At 39.1% G+C, this 16,504-nt stretch overlaps 3 protein-coding genes across 3 annotated transcripts; all 3 read right to left on the reverse strand.

Annotated features, from left to right (window-relative positions):
* Window positions 1-998: 998 nt before the first annotated feature.
* Window positions 999-4,647, reverse strand: LOC109985746 (extracellular calcium-sensing receptor-like). The gene is made up of 5 exons (XM_065960251.1): window positions 4,442-4,647; window positions 4,011-4,296; window positions 3,021-3,845; window positions 2,671-2,901; window positions 999-2,447 (listed from the first exon to the last, which is right to left on the reverse strand). The coding sequence occupies exons 1-5, from the start codon at window positions 4,645-4,647 to the stop codon at window positions 1,278-1,280; spliced, it is 2,718 nt and encodes a 905-aa protein (XP_065816323.1). The 3' UTR covers window positions 999-1,277.
* Window positions 4,648-5,362: 715 nt separating this feature from the next.
* LOC109985745 (extracellular calcium-sensing receptor-like) lies at window positions 5,363-8,624 on the reverse strand. Its single transcript, XM_020636146.2, has 6 exons — window positions 8,473-8,624; window positions 8,091-8,379; window positions 7,004-7,813; window positions 6,688-6,915; window positions 6,361-6,484; window positions 5,363-6,261 (listed from the first exon to the last, which is right to left on the reverse strand). Exons 1-6 carry the CDS (start codon window positions 8,607-8,609, stop codon window positions 5,363-5,365), a joined length of 2,487 nt encoding a protein of 828 aa, XP_020491802.2. The 5' UTR covers window positions 8,610-8,624.
* Window positions 8,625-9,693: 1,069 nt separating this feature from the next.
* On the reverse strand, window positions 9,694-14,822 carry LOC109985744 (extracellular calcium-sensing receptor-like). The gene is made up of 6 exons (XM_029277785.2): window positions 12,761-14,822; window positions 12,387-12,675; window positions 11,555-12,298; window positions 11,246-11,473; window positions 11,028-11,151; window positions 9,694-10,870 (listed from the first exon to the last, which is right to left on the reverse strand). The coding sequence occupies exons 1-6, from the start codon at window positions 12,982-12,984 to the stop codon at window positions 9,951-9,953; spliced, it is 2,529 nt and encodes an 842-aa protein (XP_029133618.2). The 5' UTR covers window positions 12,985-14,822; the 3' UTR covers window positions 9,694-9,950.
* Window positions 14,823-16,504: the final 1,682 nt, after the last annotated feature.

The raw sequence follows: 16,504 nt of genomic DNA on the forward strand, positions 1-16,504 counted from the left end.
AGAAAGTTTAAAATATTAGACATTGTAGGCTCATACCTTGTTAAATTATTTCATACTCATTAGGGGTCATGCTTGTGTCCCCTTGTTGGTGCAATAATAGGCTATCCCTGGTTACCCCTGTTTTGGCCCCCACCAAATATGAAAACCCTTCTTCATGTTTGGCTTCTTTGTGGCAAACAACCTAATTCTCTGAACACAGCTGCTATAAAGCCCCTTGCACAAAATAATAATATAGCTGCCTCCTTAATAAACAACTACCAGACTCATATTCAATTAATAATTTCTTCACACACTCAAAGGAAAACATGTATTTTTAATCAATATATTGTTCCATTCAATGTCAAACAGTTTTTTGATGACTTAAGTCTACTTGTTTTTGTAGCTTTTAGCAATGTTTGAATTTGTTTTGTTTTTTTAGGGAGCCTTTTATAAAATCTGGCCAGGGACAACAGATGAAAATTAGCCTTTTGGCTAACTTTGGCATATTTACTGAAATGTTTATTAATATGCAATATCCCTGTAAAATAAAAATAAATAAAATAAAATAAGTCAGCCTATTCAGCTCAACACAGTACTGAAATAGCTATAATTGCTGCATTAAAAGCATAAGCCTGGGGCGCTGGTGGCGCAGTGGTTGGTGCACGGGCCCCATGTATGGAGGCTGTGGTCCTCCAGGTGGGCGGCCCAGGCTCGAATCCCACCTGTGGCTCCTTTCCCGCACGTTCCCTACTCTCTCTCTTCCTGATTTCCGACTATATCCGCTGTCTTATCTCTCCATTAAAGGCACAAGGGACCCAAAAATAAATCTTTAAAAAAAAAAAAAAAAAGCATAAGCCTAAATAATGGTAAAAGCAAAAGCATCAGTCAAAGTGTTATTGGATTTAAGTGCAGCATGGTTCATGGTTATATAGTGTTTTGAGTCTTGTACAGTTTTGTACTTTTGTTCTAACAACAAAAGTTACTGATTTTTAAATACACACATTTTATAGCACATTTTAAGTATTTTATTTAGTTCCTATACATTGTATATACAGAGCATTGAATCAATTTTAAATCATCAACACACCACAGATGATTTATGTGCAATGCTTTTTATTTTTCACTACACCATTAAGACTCAGCCCTTAAAATAAACCGTGATTTATGTGACCACACAATTTACACATGTTCAGAAATATATATTTACATGTGAAATGTTTATGCATTAAATAAATACAGGCATAAAAACTGGTAAATAATTGATTTATAAGTGATTAATAAATGATTTGACAAAGATCTCAAAGGAATTTTGGCCTCACTTTACTCATCAAATGTTTCCTGGTATTGTTCTCAGGCTTTAACAAGATGATGTAGCACTTGGGCAAAAAAATACAAAACAGCATTCCATAACTAGAAGCAAGAATGGCAAATATCTCCACAGCCACAGTGAACTTTCCAGGAGAGCTGGCATACGCTGGGATAAAAGTGATCCAGACTGCACAGAATATCAGCATGCTGAAGGTGATGAATTTAGCTTCATTGAAATTATCAGGCAGCTTTCGAGCCAGAAACGCCAGAACAAAACACAGGATAGCAAGAAGTCCTATGTATCCTAACACAGCCCAGAACCCTACAGGTGATCCAAGGGCGCACTCAAGGATAATCTTGTCCTTATAGTGTTTCATATTTTTGAAGGGAAAGGGAGGATTGATTGTCAGCCAAAGTATGCAAATTAAAACCTGTATTAGAGTAAAAGCCAGAACACTGAGTCTCTGCTGTGCAGGCCCAAACCATTTCATCATATTAGTGCCTGGAAGTGTTGCCTTGAAGGCCATCAATACAACTATAGTTTTCCCTAGAACACATGAGATACAGAGGACAAATGTGATGCCGAATGCTGTGTGCCGCAGCATGCAGGACCACTCAGAGGGCCGGCCGATGAAGGTCAGAGAACACAGGAAGCACAGAGTCAAGGAGAAGAGCAGCAGGAAGCTCAGCTCAGAGTTGTTGGCCCTGACAATTGGAGTCTGCCTATAGTGGAAAAATATCAGGGCCATTGTCATTGCCAGGCAGGCCCCAAAGACAGAAAAAGTGACTAATAGTATACCCATCAGTTCCCTGAAGGTGAGGAACTCAATAGCTTTCAAGTCACAGTGATTCCTCTCTTCATTGGACTTGTACTCGGGAGGGCATTTGTCACATTTCACTGCATCTGAAAGCATAAACATGTTTAGGCTGTACAGCACACACATCTTCAGATATACCAATAAAGTGCTGGCAGTGATTTTACCCAAAAGAAACACAATAAGTGCTAAAGTAAAGGCTAGGACTCCTGCTGTCTCACTTGTACTGTTGCTGAACTCCCCATCAGCACAGGTGATGCAATCAAAACAGCAGATAGGCTTGCCCTTGACAAAAGCCCGACGGGTCCCTGGAAGACAGCTCTCACTGCAAACAGACCTCGGCACCTGCTTAAGATTGACAGAATCAAAAAACAAACATTCAAATGTATTTATTCAAATTCAGGATTTATAATCATGTAAATATGGTAATGCAATGCAGTTTACTAATTAAAATATGTATTTAGAAATCAAAAAGGTGATTTGTTGTAATGTATTTCTGATAACGAAAGGAGGGTTCTGAAGTCCACACTAACTCTTTATTTTTAAAAGCTCATAAAGATTTAACTACCTCAAGATTCTCGCCTGCCCAGATGGCACTCACACCTGCTTTCATCTCAAACTGTTGACCTTCAGGCCTGGAGGCATCATAGTAACCAATGGTCTCAAAGAGTATGTAACCTGTCTCATCCATCTGCCAGTTCACCAGTGCATAACGTGCCACTGGGTCCCCCAACTCATCAAAGAACACATTTTCCCCAATTTTGGTTGTAAAATTGACCTTCGTTAGGTAATGCAAAACCTGCAGAAAAAAGAGTGATGCTATTTAGATACACATTATATATAGATATTATAGATATAGAGAGATTACATGTGGAGTTTTGTTTATATTTTTTGATTTAGGCATCTTTCCATGTTTACCTTCCATGGTTGCACATTTGCCCTGTCAGCACAAGTATTGTTTTCAAAAGGCCCCTGTCCATCTTTGCACGTAAATAACATGTGCAATGCATGAGCAACAGCGTATGTTGCCTTGTAAACATTATTCAGCAGGCTGGCATCTGAAACATCTGTGAAACGTGTGTTTGTATCCCACAGAGACTCATTCCCCCTGCAAGCTGCAACTGAACTCTGAGCTCCAGTCTCTGCGCTGGAAGTCAAGGTGCAGCCGAACACTGTCTCCCACAACTCCACCAGTCCCTGGTCTCTGGGTGTGGTGGATGGCCTGCTGTTAGCTAAGAAGTTCTGCAGTCCAGGGATGTGAGCATTTAAGGCTGCAAAGCCCACTGCCCCTTGCACCACTGCATAGTTCACCGCAGAGGCAATGTAGCGATAAGTGATCCAGCCCTCACTGCCCACCCACTGCAGGCCTGTCACATTCTGAGCATGAAGCTCCTTAATGAGTATGTCAAGGTCTGTGCCATCAGCAAATGCAACTATTACCTTAGAGGTGGATGTCTTTATAATGTCCACCACCTCTAAGAACCACTTTCTGGGATCAGTTCTGTAAATAGCCAAAGAGTACTCAACACACACTCCCTCCTTCTCTGCTGCTTCCAAAAAAGAGGCCATCCCATCATTCCCATAGTCACTATTAGTTCTGATAGCCCCAACCCAGGTCCAGCCAAAGTGTTTCACAAGTTTTGCTAAGGCTTGGCTCTGGTAGATGTCACTGGGTATGGTTCTGAAGAAAGAGGGGTAGTCTCTCCTGTTGCTAAGACATGCACAAGTGGCTGAATGACTGATCTGAAACACAAGCGAAACAGAGAAATAGCATACTTTTAAATTACATTAGTCACTCAAAATAATCACATATGCCACAATATACTTTTTACACATGATGTTACTTTTCACTGAACAAGAAAAATCCAATTGACAGTCCATGTGTGCAGAAAGCATGGATGCACTCACCACAGGAATATGAAACGGTCCCATGGTGCGAGCAATACCTATCGTCGAGGTGGAAGTGGTTTCCCCTATGACAGCATGCACGTTGGAGAGTGTGCTACAGCTGCCTTCCTTGCTCTCATACCTATTCATCAGGTTAAGTGATGCCCTGATGGACAAAGGGATACTTGGACATGAATCAAATATCCTGTAACCCAATGTCACTCCCGGCAGCAGCTCTGAGCTGTTGTTGATCTCCTCTATTGCAAACATCATAGTGTATGCATACTGAAGCTCACCTGGGTCCAGTCTGTGACCAGGAGAGGGAAATAATTGTACAATTTAAAAAGTGTATAAAAAAGGCAAACATACACAAAAGTACCACATTGATTTACATTCACACATGAGTAAGAATTACATTAATAACACAATTTCACTTTTACCCTTACCCTTACCCTTCACACTGGATTGTTCCTGGGTTGACTTGGAGAGCAGGATTGACCCTGACTGGGTTCTGATGAAAGGAGAAAATGCCACCAATGTTGATGTCACCCTCCTTAGAAAACTGAGAAAGTTCTTTAGTCCCATATGTTTGACACATGGGTTTCCCTCCTCTGATTGCCAGGAAGGAAAGAAGTAGCAGATCTGCAATTAGCAGCATAATTGCTCAATACTACCCAAAGAGCAAATCACTCAACTCTGAGCATTTTATAGGGCTTTTCTTTTTAGTTATCATAAAGCCCCAGGCGCTTAGGTGCAACCGAGAAAAATAACGTGTTTCTCACAACCAATCACAGTGCTTATTCTGTGACTGATGCATAAAGAAGCCAATAAGTATGACTTTTGAATATTGTGATAACGAGCTCCTGTCAGTAACATTTTCCAATGTGTGGGCATGTCTTTGGGGATATTTGAGCAATTGTTGTGTATTGTAGGTTTTATTGTAGTTCTTAATTTTAGCCATGAGCTGAATGATTACATCAATTCTGGACACTGGATAGACATAAGAAGAAGATCATTTCCATTCCCCAATGACGCTAAAATCAAATGTGTTATTTTCCACAAGGATAAATAACTTGTCATATATGTCTCAGAGTAATAATTGTCTGATACTGTAAAAGTGATTGCCTTCAAGTAAATTGTATCATATATAAAAAGTGTATATTTATTTTACAGCTTTCCTTTTCAGGAAAATTAGGTAAAGCTTGAATAAATGTAGAACTTATTTTCAAGGATGGCAATGCACTTTTATAGTGTATTACATTCAGTAGATTTTGCTAAACTATGTATAGGGCCAGTTAATATGTTTACCCTGATGAGTTAATATAAAAATAGCAACTTAGACATTTTGCTGTGACAAATCATGTAGAATTATCTCAATGGTGTCTCCCCAGCATTTGTTTTTTGGTATTCCTCCCTGGTTTCAAAAGGAGAATATAACATTTTTGTGCAAATATACAAAAAAGCAACCCAAAGCTAGAGGCCAGAATAGCAAATATCTCCACAGCTACAGTAAACTTCCCAGGAGAGCTGACATACGCTGGGATAAAGGTGACCCAGACTGCACAGAATATCAGCATGCTGAAAGTGATGAATTTAGCTTCATTGAAATTATCAGGCAGCTTTCGAGCCAGAAAAGCAAGGACAAAGCATAGCCCAGCCAGGAGTCCTATATATCCCAAAACCACCCAAAACCCAATAGGCGAACCTAACTCACACTCAAGAATAATCCTGTCAACGGCATGAGCTGTGTTTTTGTGAGGGTAAGGTGGAGCAAGTGTTAACCATAGCACACAAACTAAGACCTGCAGCGAAGTACAACTAAGAACACTTGTTCGTTGAAGTGCAGCTGAACATTGAGGAACTGTGGTCGACGGCCTTTTAGCCTTAAAGGCATTAATCACTGCTATTGTTTTAGCTAACAGACAAGACATGCACAAGGCAAAAGTGATGCCAAAAGCTGTATGTCGCAGCATGCAGGACCACCCAGTGGGTTGGCCAATGAAGGTCAGGGAACACAGGAAACACAAAGTTAAAGAGAAGAGGAGCAGGAAGCTCAGCTCAGAGTTACTAGCTTTGACAAGAGGTGTGTGACGGAAGTGAAAGAAGACACATGACACCACCAGAGTTAAACTTGCTCCAAAAAATGAGACAGCAGCGAGGAGGACCCCCATGGTTTCTCCGTAAGATAGAAACTCAATTATCTTTGGAACACATTGGCTATGATCCTCATTTGACCAGTACCCCGTAGGACAAAGTGAGCACTCTGCAGAACCTGAAAGAAAACGAAAAACATTTAATTGTGTTCATTCTTAGTTTAGCTTATTTTTGAAAAATCTTTATGATACATTATGTTTGGAACACGTATACTCACTGCTGGAGTTGCTGATCTCTCCAGCAGCACAGGCAATGCAGGAAAAGCAGCAGATGGGTTTGCCTTTAATCACAGCCTGACGGAAACCTGGCAAACAACTCTCACTGCAGACAGACTTTGGCCTCTGTAACAGCAACACAACTCCTCAGTTCATAGTTTATGCTCATTTAACACTCTTATTTTATATATTTTTTTCAGCAATATGGTATTCTTAACAACTCTTGGTTAAGTTTCAACCCTTGATTTTACACATACATTCCACACTTGGCAAGTCAGCCTGAATAAACTGTACCCGAACGAGTATGCAATACATAACATTTTCAACACCTTATGAGATTCTTTAGCCCAGGTTATGTTTCTTCCATTTATAGTAAACTGCTTTCCATTGGGTAGTGAAGCATCATAGCTCCCTACAGCCACAAACACTGTGCCTCCTGCTTGGTTTCTCTGCCAATTGACCAGCTCATAAGTTGCTGCAGGGTCACCATTTTCATCAAAATACTGCTTCTCTTCTGACTGGAGAGTGAAATTTACATCTTGGAGGTATTTCACAACCTACCAATGGAGAAGAGTGATGAGATAGATTAAAATACTGGGAATGTAAATCTGATTATTCACACAAAACATGAAGGCAACCTTTTACCTGCTTTAACTCAAAGTCAACTTTCCAGAGACATGACTGGTTCATCGCTTCTCCACTCTTTCCACATTTTAACATGTTGTGCATGGCATGAGCTACAGCATACACAGCCTTATACACATTGTTCGATATCCTTAGCTCTGACACATCTGTGAAAGGATTATTAATATCCTGTAGTCTCTCATAACCAGAGCACTGGGTCTGCTGATGCTGACTGGATTGGAAACTGCAGCCAAATGTGACTTCCCAGAACTGTCTGAGCAGATTATTTTGTGGGTTCTGACTTGGGTTGACCTTCCAAAGAAACTCTTGCAGGCCCTTAATCTTCGTCTTTCTAATGGTGAAGCCCAGAGAACCCATCAGGATTCCTGAGTACCTCTTATTGGCCAGATGGCCTGCTGTTATCCAGGATTCACTGCCCACCCATTGAAGCTCAGTCAAATTCTGCTTCAGAGCTTCCTCAAGCAGAATATCCATTTCACCCTGGGCGAGGAATGCAATTAAAACCTTTGAACTGCTGCTTTGGATCACTTTGACCACCCTTGCAACCTGCTCACTGCGATCAGCTGTCCTTGAGATTGCCTCTGAGTACTCAATACAAACCCCTTCCTGACTAGCTGCTTTAATAAAAGTTGCCATGCCATTGTTTCCATAATCATTGTCACTTCTAACTGCCCCAACCCAGGTCCAGCCAAAGTGCTTAACAAGTTTCGCCAAGGCTCTGCTCTGGTAATGGTCACTAGGTATGGTTCTGAAGAAGGAGGGGTACTCCTTTCTGTTACTGAGGCAAGCACAGGTGGCAAAATGACTAATCTAATGGAAGAGAAAAGGAGGGGGGAAAATCAGTTCCTTTCATTCAAAAGTTCAAAGGCTGACACTTTAGTTATAAAATATAGGCAAAAAATGTATTGTTGAATCCATGATTTGTTCATCCAAACATTAGAACAGCCTTATAAGAAACAAACAAACAACATCATAGTAAGATGTACATTAAGCTCTGATATGACCAGACAGTCAGATCAGCCGTCATCAGAAAAAAGGAAATATTGGGTCAAATCATTCAAACATAAAACACAACATAAATATTTACCACTGGTACATGGAATATCCCTAAAATTTGTAGCATCACAATCGTTGAAGAGGACTCAGAGGCTCCAATGACAGCATGAACCGATGACTGGCTTGAACAGTTTTTTCCCATACTCCTGTCTTGTCCATTCATTAAACTCATGGCTGCACGTGTGGAAGGCAGCGTTGAACCACAGGTGTCAAATACCTTATAACCAATTGTAATATTAGGTAGCAGAGAGCTACTGTTGTTGATCTCCTCAATGGCGAAAATCATTGTTTGAGCAAAACGAAATTCTCTGAAATTTATCCTGAAAAAAGTGAGAACAGTTTCCACCAGCAGTTTTCAGACAATATGTGTGTTTAAATAACCAACAAATAAGATCTGAGACAACAAACTGTACCTGGAGCATGTTAGTCGTTCTGGAGTTTCTGTGAAAAAGAGTGAAGGCTTTGAGATTTGGCTATGGATGGAAAAGGCTCCTCCAATTGTGATATCTCCTTTCCTAGATAACAGAGGAAACTCAGGGCTTCCAAGCATCTTACAATGTATGATATCTTCCTCTGCTCCGAAGGTTCCAACAAAAAGCAAAAACAGAAACATATTGACACTGTTACACATCTGGTATAGGTGCACAAGAACCTGCTTACTAATAAGCCCTTCTATCTTTAACTAAAATGTGTCTCTCCTTTAATGGGAAGAGTTTATACTTGATGATGTTGACTTTGGTCCACTTTAAAAAAAGGGCTTCGTGATGACGTCAGACCGATGTGTTGAGATAATGTGTTCTGTTTATAGATGTTTTTGTCATTTGGCTTCTCCAAATTTGCCTTGGGCAACTGTAGTTCCTAATAAGGTCTCAAATATCTGTTATTTAAAATAAATCGTCAGTACTTTATCTAATACACATTTTGCAGGGCAAATATTGCAGATTGCAAAAATCATCAAGAGCTGTCCCATTTTTACAAATGCAACTGTGAAATTTATTTTTTCTTTTGTTCTGATCCTGCTATAGAAATAATGAAGTCGAACCTCACTTTTGTCCAGCAAATATTTTTCATATGTTTATCAATTTATTTATTTATTACATATTTTCTGGTTTGTATGAACAACAAGTCTGAATTCTGTCTTGCTATTCTGAATGACATTTAAAAAAAAAAAAAAAGCTAAGAAAATATCAAATACTAATAATAACCTACTGTGTACTTGTTTGTGACTTGTGATTTGTCAGTTCAAACCACGACCAATGATTTAGCCATGAGCAAAGCATTAATGTCACTTCCAAACTGCTCTATTGGAGCTATGCAGAGGGCTACTGATATATTCATAGCTTTATTGGATAGACAGTAGTTACTCATGCTCTATTTATTTATCTATTTTGCTTAATAAATACTAAGTTTGTTTTGCTATGACTCATATGCTTATGTACAATATGGGCATTAAGCTTGTGTGAGGAAAGTGTAAGTGGATATGCAGTGGAGAGCGAGAAGTGTCACCCACACTGTGAAGGCCCACAGTATCATGAAATACAATCTAAAAGACAATCGGCTAGTTTTAATAATAGATTGCTAAATGAAAAATGACACTCATCATAATTATCAGTTTTAAAAATATCCCTCTTTATTGTAAATTGTATATGTAGCTATTAACTTGGACAAAAAAAGAGACTTTACATTTCTGTATTTATTACCAGATATGATTCTATAAATTTAATTAAGTCATGTAAAAAAGTGTTCTAGCACAGTTCTAGATTCTAGATTTACATTCATTTCTTACATGCTTCTCTGTGTTACGCTAAGGTTTGAGTACAATAATAACATATTTTGGTGCAAATATAAATGCAAACAAACACTTGCTCAAAGAGACAAAAACCCAGATTTGTTAAAAATGTGTATCATTATTAGACGTCTTGCCCATCATGTGTCTCTTAGTGTTCTGCTCTGGTCGAAACAAAATTATGAAACATTTTGGAAGAAAAATGCAAAAAAGTAATCCATAACTAGAAGCCAGAATGGCAAATATCTCCACAGCCACAGTGAACTTTCCAGGAGAGCTGACATACGCTGGGATAAATGTGATCCAGACTGCGCAGAATATCAGCATGCTGAAGGTGATGAATTTAGCTTCATTGAAATTATCAGGCAGCTTTCGAGCCAGAAACGCCAGAACAAAACACAGGATAGCAAGAAGTCCTATGTATCCTAACACAGCCCAGAACCCTACAGGTGATCCAAGGGCGCACTCAAGGATAATCCTGTCCTTATAGATTTTCATATTTTTGAAGGGATAGGGAGGATTGATTGTCAGCCAAAGTATGCAAATTAAAACCTGTATTAGAGTAAAAGCCAGAACACTGAGTCTCCGCTGTGCAGGCCCAAACCATTTCATCACATTAGTGCCTGGAAGTGTCGCTTTAAATGCCATCAATACAACTATAGTTTTTCCAAGAACACATGAGATACAGAGGACAAATGTGATTCCGAATGCTGTGTGCCGCAGCATGCAGGACCACTCAGAGGGCCGGCCGACGAAGGTCAGAGAACATAGGAAGCACAGAGTCAAAGAGAAGAGCAGCAGGAAGCTCAGCTCTGAGTTGTTTGCTTTCACCAATGGAGTGTCCTTGTGTATTATGAATAGAGTCACAACGATTAAAGTAAGGGACACACCAAACAAAGTAAAAAATATAAGTATTACACCCATAACCTCAGTGTGTTGGAGGAACTCAACGTTTTTCAGTACACATGCATCTCTGTTTTGATTGGACCAATACTCTTCAGGACACTTTTTGCAGTCATTTGAATCTGTAATAGAAATATTCCTGTTATTTCAGTTTAATGAGTTACATCTGAAACACATAAATAATAGAGCGCACAATAACAAACTTTAACATGATGCACAGATTCTGGAAAATAAACATTGTAATCCAAGTGCCATACCCAATGTCTTTAGTACATATACCTGTGTTGTTGCTGATTTCTCCCTCTGCACACAGAATACAGTCATAGCAGCAGACAGGCTTCCCTTTCTGAAGGACTTTATGAGCTCCTGGGCGACAGCTCTCACTGCACACTGATACAGGTAACTTTAGAGGTAAAAAAAAAAACAATCATCAAACTGCTAGATGACAACTGTAGAAGTCTTTTAAAGGAGTTTTTGCTGTCAGTGATGATATTTGCCTCTCTGTTTCCTCCAGGCCACGTTATGGCTTCAGTATTGAGGACAAACTTCTGTCCAGGAGGGAGGGAGGCATCATAAAAGCCAACAGGTTTAAACTGGACTGAGCCGTCCGATCCCCTCTGCCAGTTCACCACTTCATATCGAGCCACAGCTGCGCCAGTGCTGTCGAACCACACCTGATCTCCGTTCTTTATGGTAAAATTGACTCGCTTTAGAGACTCCACAACCTGATAAACAGTTAGAGGAAATTACACAGTAATACATGACAAATCTTTTAGATTTACAGGGAAGGGATCAGTTTGTTTTACCTGCTGGGGAGTTACTTGGACAGTCTTGTCACATCCCTGACTTTTTGAGCACTTTAGGAGGCTGTGCAGAGAATGTGCCACAGCATAGATGGCTTTGTATATGTTACTGGAGTATCTGAGCTCAGCCACATCATCAACATAATCTTTGAGCTCAATTAGATCCTGGTTTCCTTTGCATGGTGATAATTCTGTTGTTGTGTCCTTGCACCTAAACTCTGTATCCCAGAAATCTTTGATTAAGAAATCATCTAGGCCGCTTACATTGACCTTTTGCACAGCGAAACCCAGTGAGCCTCCCAGCACTCTAAAGCTGGTAGGAGTCACAAGACTGTTGGCGGTGATCCAAGCCTCCACACCAATAAACTGCCGGCCCGTGACATTGTGCAGACTCAACTGCTGTAGAAGGTTGTTCATCTCAACGTGGGCAAGGAAAGCAACGATGACCTTTGCTGTGCTCTTTCGGATCACTTCTACCACTTTCAAGAGTTTTTCCGGCTCTTCCCTATGAAATTTCTCTATATACTCCACACACACTCCTTCCTCCTGCGCTGCAGCAAGAAAGATGGCCATGCCATTGTTGCCATAGTCACTGTCACTGTTAACTGCACCGACCCAGGTCCAGCCAAAGTGCTTGACCAACTGGGCTAGGGCTTGGCTTTGGTAGAGGTCACTGGCAATGGTGCGAAAGAAGGAGGGATACTCGTTCCTGTTGCTCAAACACTCACAAGTGGCTGAATGGCTTATCTGAGAATACACAACAACAGAGAGACCAAATAAGGAGGGTTTACATTTACAATGTATACACATTGCTACACACAGATATCCCTCTTACCACTGGTATCTTGAACGGTCCAGTAGTGCGTGATAGCACGATGGTTGAGGAGGATTCAGACTCCCCGATAATAGCATGAACAGCTGATTGACCAGAGCAAATCTTTCCCACAGTCAACTCATCATTGTTCATCAGGCCCATCACAGCACGCATTGATGATAACGTCGAGCCACAGTTGTCATAAATACGATATCCAATAGACACATTAGGGAGAATAGATTTACTTTGGTTTATTTCTTCGATCCCAAAGATCATGGTCTGAGCGAATCGAAACTCCCTGAGGTTGACCCTGAGATTAAAAACAAATCATACAATTTTGTATTCAGTGTGACACAATAGAACAGAAAATACTTAAATACAGTTGTGATAGTTACCTGGAACATGTTAGACGTGTCGGTTTCTCTGAAAAGGAAAGGGGAGGTTGTGTGATTTTGCTGTGGATTGAAAATGCTCCCCCAATCATTACATCTCCGTCTTTAGACAGAAGAGGGAACTCTGGATTCCCCAGTATCTGACAGAAAGGAGCATCCCTCTTCTCTGCAGCTCCAAATGCAAACAGAAGCCCCATAAAAATCTGCCCTGTTATCACATGTGGCATTTTCCCCTCCCTATGAATGATGGGGCAGAGCCACCCAGGTCAGGAACGAACTAAACTTATATACTGACTGACCTTTTATTAACCAATCAGAGATAAGAATGTAAGGGCAGTTTCGATTGTGTGTTGAAATAATAGTTTGAAATGATTTCGTGGTAAGTGTAGTACAATGCTACTTTACATATTAACTTTGTCGAACAACAATATATAACAGCTTATCACATATGGAGCATTTGTTAAGACTAAACTGACCAAAATGAAATATTAAAAACAGAGTTACACAGTAACTTTCTGCAAAACATTACATATATGACATCACCAACAATAACAGTCTTATGTAGTTCATATTATAATTTATCTCTTGAGGTGCCGTTGTGCTTAATTACTTCCTTTGCTTTGAATACTTTACAGAGATGCATAGATTTGTTGACAATTCCTCTGTATTTAAATTTAAATAAACTTGGAAATACATGTCTTTCACTTGGTAAAAACATTTTTTAATGTGTATTTCACGTGTTATACTGATATAGCTTTTGACCGTCAGTAGTAAAACAGACACCAGGCCAGGGTCAAAATAAGAACAAAATTTTGCAGTTGTAATTTTTGTTTGTAAGTATCTTTTGGGTCAGCTTGCTTAGTGATATGATATGAAGCAGCAGTTCTTAAACTTTAAATTGTCCAATCAAATGTCGCTTTTCTTTCTTATGTGTAATTTATTGATTTCTGATTGACCTCTGACATTTCATCGAAAGATCCACTTAAGAGATAAAGAAAGGACGGGGTGATGCTGGTTAGTACCTGTCCACTTTATTTAATATGTAACTTATCAACATTTAGGGCAGTTATCATCTAATCAATCGGCTGCTACAACATCAAGTAGGCCGCTGTCAGCAGGTCAAATGTTTCAATACATTGTTAGAGACTGCCTTGCAAGCAATCTTGCCATTCATGAGCAGAGGCAGACATAAAAGTTAATGTTCTGATTTGGTCTGAAGATTCAGTAGAATGGACTGGTGAATGTCTTTTGATTTAGGAACAAGCGTTTTTATTTTTTCCATTCAGTGCAGTGTTGCACATCCAAAGCAAATTTAGTTTTACCATATGAACAGATGAGCAGCTATGTAAGAAAGGGTTAAGGTCATGCTATCTGTGCTCAAAAATGTGGGGACAATACGGCCTTATACTATCAGATACAAATGTATAGCTCTGTCTTTTCTTGTTTGTTCTTTTCAAATTAAGGTCAATTATGGTTAGGAATATTTGACATAATCTTCTAGTCAGATATGTTCAGATACAGTCTTGAACAAACATTTCTGGTAAGGAAGGCTTTAAACTTCCTGTCCTTCAAATATGCTGTGCCCTTCACACTTGTGTTTTTTACATCATGCAACAAGGTTTTAGTGCTCCATGACATATTTTTAACTGCAACACCATATGCTAAGTACTGTCAGTAAAGTTACTGGACATCTGATAGATTTACACAAATATAAACCCCAAAAGTAAGCAGAAGGTTTAAATTCATCACTTTTGGATTAATTTCCCATTATCATCCTGACATTTTCTTCCTTGTCTCCAATATGTGCATGATTAATTTAACCTATACCATAATTTACTGTCTAAAACTTTCAGCATGTTCCACTTAGCTCTTTTATTTGACCGGAGTTGCCATATCAGTATTAGGAAATTACATTTTGATACAGCATTTAAGTTAACATTTTGACAAATGATCAAAATAGATGATTCAACACACATGACTTAGCAAAGCATCGGGCCATGTGATATTTAATTTGGTGTTATTGTTGTTTTTCAACCAAAGACATGTTTTGTCAGCTGAAACTCCATGTAGGTCCTCTTTAATTAAAAAGAAAGTGTTGTTTGTGTGTTTTTATGGATACCTGTCAGTGTATGAAACACTTAAAAGCTCTCCTGGGGGTTTGTCTTTTGGGAGCTGATTTGGTAACAATACGGGAAGTGCAGGTGTATCAGGCCTGATCATGACTTTAACCTTAGGCTCTTTCTACTCAAAGACACAACAAACTAACACACTCCCTCTGGAGTTCAGTGTCTCCTGTCTGCTTCCAAACCTCTCCTCTTTGTGTACACCGGAAACTTCCCTTCGGGGCTGTTGCATCACGATCCCCCTATGATCTCTTCTGGAGAACGGGACTGTGCCCTGGAGCTCAATATCAAACACTTTAGTTTGAAGTTGTTGTTTGAAGTCAACAAAGATAACTTCAAAAAAGGAAAGTAATAGGTGTGTAAGAGATGTACTACACATAATCAATAGAAAACATCCAATCCAAGATCAAGTTTAAAAGGTGTTTGTTTTAGTAAGATCATGGATTCTGTGGCATCCTTAAGCAAAAACAAACAGGGATGGCTTAATTAAATTAATTCTCACTAACTTAATAATTAGATAAATAACAAGTTACTTAGAATTAAAAAAATAACCTAACCTAATCCCTGTAAACCTTTATCATCTGTAGATCAGTTTACTGGCTGGGTGGTCAGCACTGCCAGTCTGTGAATAATTAGTTTAATGCTTTACGAGGAGCTCAAGTGTTTCAGACAGATATTAATATACTAAAGCATAAAGCTTGGCCTTCATAATACTCACACAGACATCAACATATCTCAATGTAAGGCTACAGTGTCCCAAGTATCAAAATAATAATAATGTTAAAGAGATAACTCACAACAATGTTACCTCAACAGGACCATTAAAACAATATCAAAAAAAGGATTCATGGTAATTCAAGTAATGGTTCATGTAAATATATTTTATTGTATCCCATTGTTGTTGACATCCACACCGACTCTTAATCACAGATGTAGTCTTTGCTTTGTGAACTAAACAGCATACCCAAACCGAGGACAATGTTGCCATCTCCTGGCAATGTTTTGCACTTGCTTTGAAGCTTTAAAAAAAACTGCTGTTTGTGCTAAGTAGTTACAGTAGTAGAGGTATATGTATTATCACAATAGCCAAAGTAGAAGTAGAAAAAACAGGGGCAATAATTGATTTGCATTTGTTGACAGAATGAAAATAAAATTCATAGTTTAAGGCAATTAACCAACACAGGTTAAGGGAAAAACAATTTAAATGGAAATATAGATTCATATGAGAAATATAGATGTACAAGCACAAAAATTTAAATGGACCAGTGTTTAAAATGATAGAAAAGTATGGAATGGTGCTATTAAATAATTTTCATTAAATTGATGATACAGGATAAGAGGCTGGGACTGCCTAAAGACACAAACAATAAAAGGATGCAAAAAGGCTTCTAATGGTTTCATGTGTTCATGTATTTATTGGAATTGGAAGAAAACCTTAAACTCTCCATTCACCTACTTAGGTAAGCCAGTTAACTCATCACATTGCATCATGGGTAGAAAAAGTGAATGGTAAGGGTAAATGGACTTGAGCTTGAAGAGCACTTTTCTAGTCTTCTGACTACTCAAAGCGCTTTTACATTGCATGTCACACCTACCCATTCACACCCATTCACACCCATTCACA

Source organism: Labrus bergylta, chromosome 11 (assembly GCF_963930695.1).
Source record: "Labrus bergylta chromosome 11, fLabBer1.1, whole genome shotgun sequence".
In the NCBI taxonomy this organism is placed as follows: domain Eukaryota; kingdom Metazoa; phylum Chordata; class Actinopteri; order Labriformes; family Labridae; genus Labrus; species Labrus bergylta.

What these genes read in the sequence shown, in the direction of transcription:
- LOC109985746 (XM_065960251.1), bottom strand. Translation starts at nt 4,647, where the DNA reads ATGCTGCTAATTGCAGATCTGCTACTTCTTTCCTTCCTGGCAATCAGA. An exon ending in GACCGTTTCATATTCCTGTG is followed by an intron (nt 3,846 to 4,010) that starts GTGAGTGCATCC and finishes CTTGTGTTTCAG; the next exon opens with ATCAGTCATTCAGCCACTTG. An exon ending in GGGCAGGCGAGAATCTTGAG is followed by an intron (nt 2,448 to 2,670) that starts GTAGTTAAATCT and finishes AATCTTAAGCAG; the next exon opens with GTGCCGAGGTCTGTTTGCAG.
- LOC109985745 (XM_020636146.2), bottom strand. Translation starts at nt 8,609, where the DNA reads ATGCTTGGAAGCCCTGAGTTTCCTCTGTTATCTAGGAAAGGAGATATC. An exon ending in TTGACTTTGAGTTAAAGCAG is followed by an intron (nt 6,916 to 7,003) that starts GTAAAAGGTTGC and finishes CTCCATTGGTAG; the next exon opens with GTTGTGAAATACCTCCAAGA. An exon ending in AGAGATCAGCAACTCCAGCA is followed by an intron (nt 6,262 to 6,360) that starts GTGAGTATACGT and finishes GTTTTCTTTCAG; the next exon opens with GTTCTGCAGAGTGCTCACTT.
- LOC109985744 (XM_029277785.2), bottom strand. Translation starts at nt 12,984, where the DNA reads ATGCCACATGTGATAACAGGGCAGATTTTTATGGGGCTTCTGTTTGCA. An exon ending in ACACGTCTAACATGTTCCAG is followed by an intron (nt 12,676 to 12,760) that starts GTAACTATCACA and finishes TTTTAATCTCAG; the next exon opens with GGTCAACCTCAGGGAGTTTC. An exon ending in GGCCTGGAGGAAACAGAGAG is followed by an intron (nt 11,152 to 11,245) that starts GCAAATATCATC and finishes TTACCTCTAAAG; the next exon opens with TTACCTGTATCAGTGTGCAG.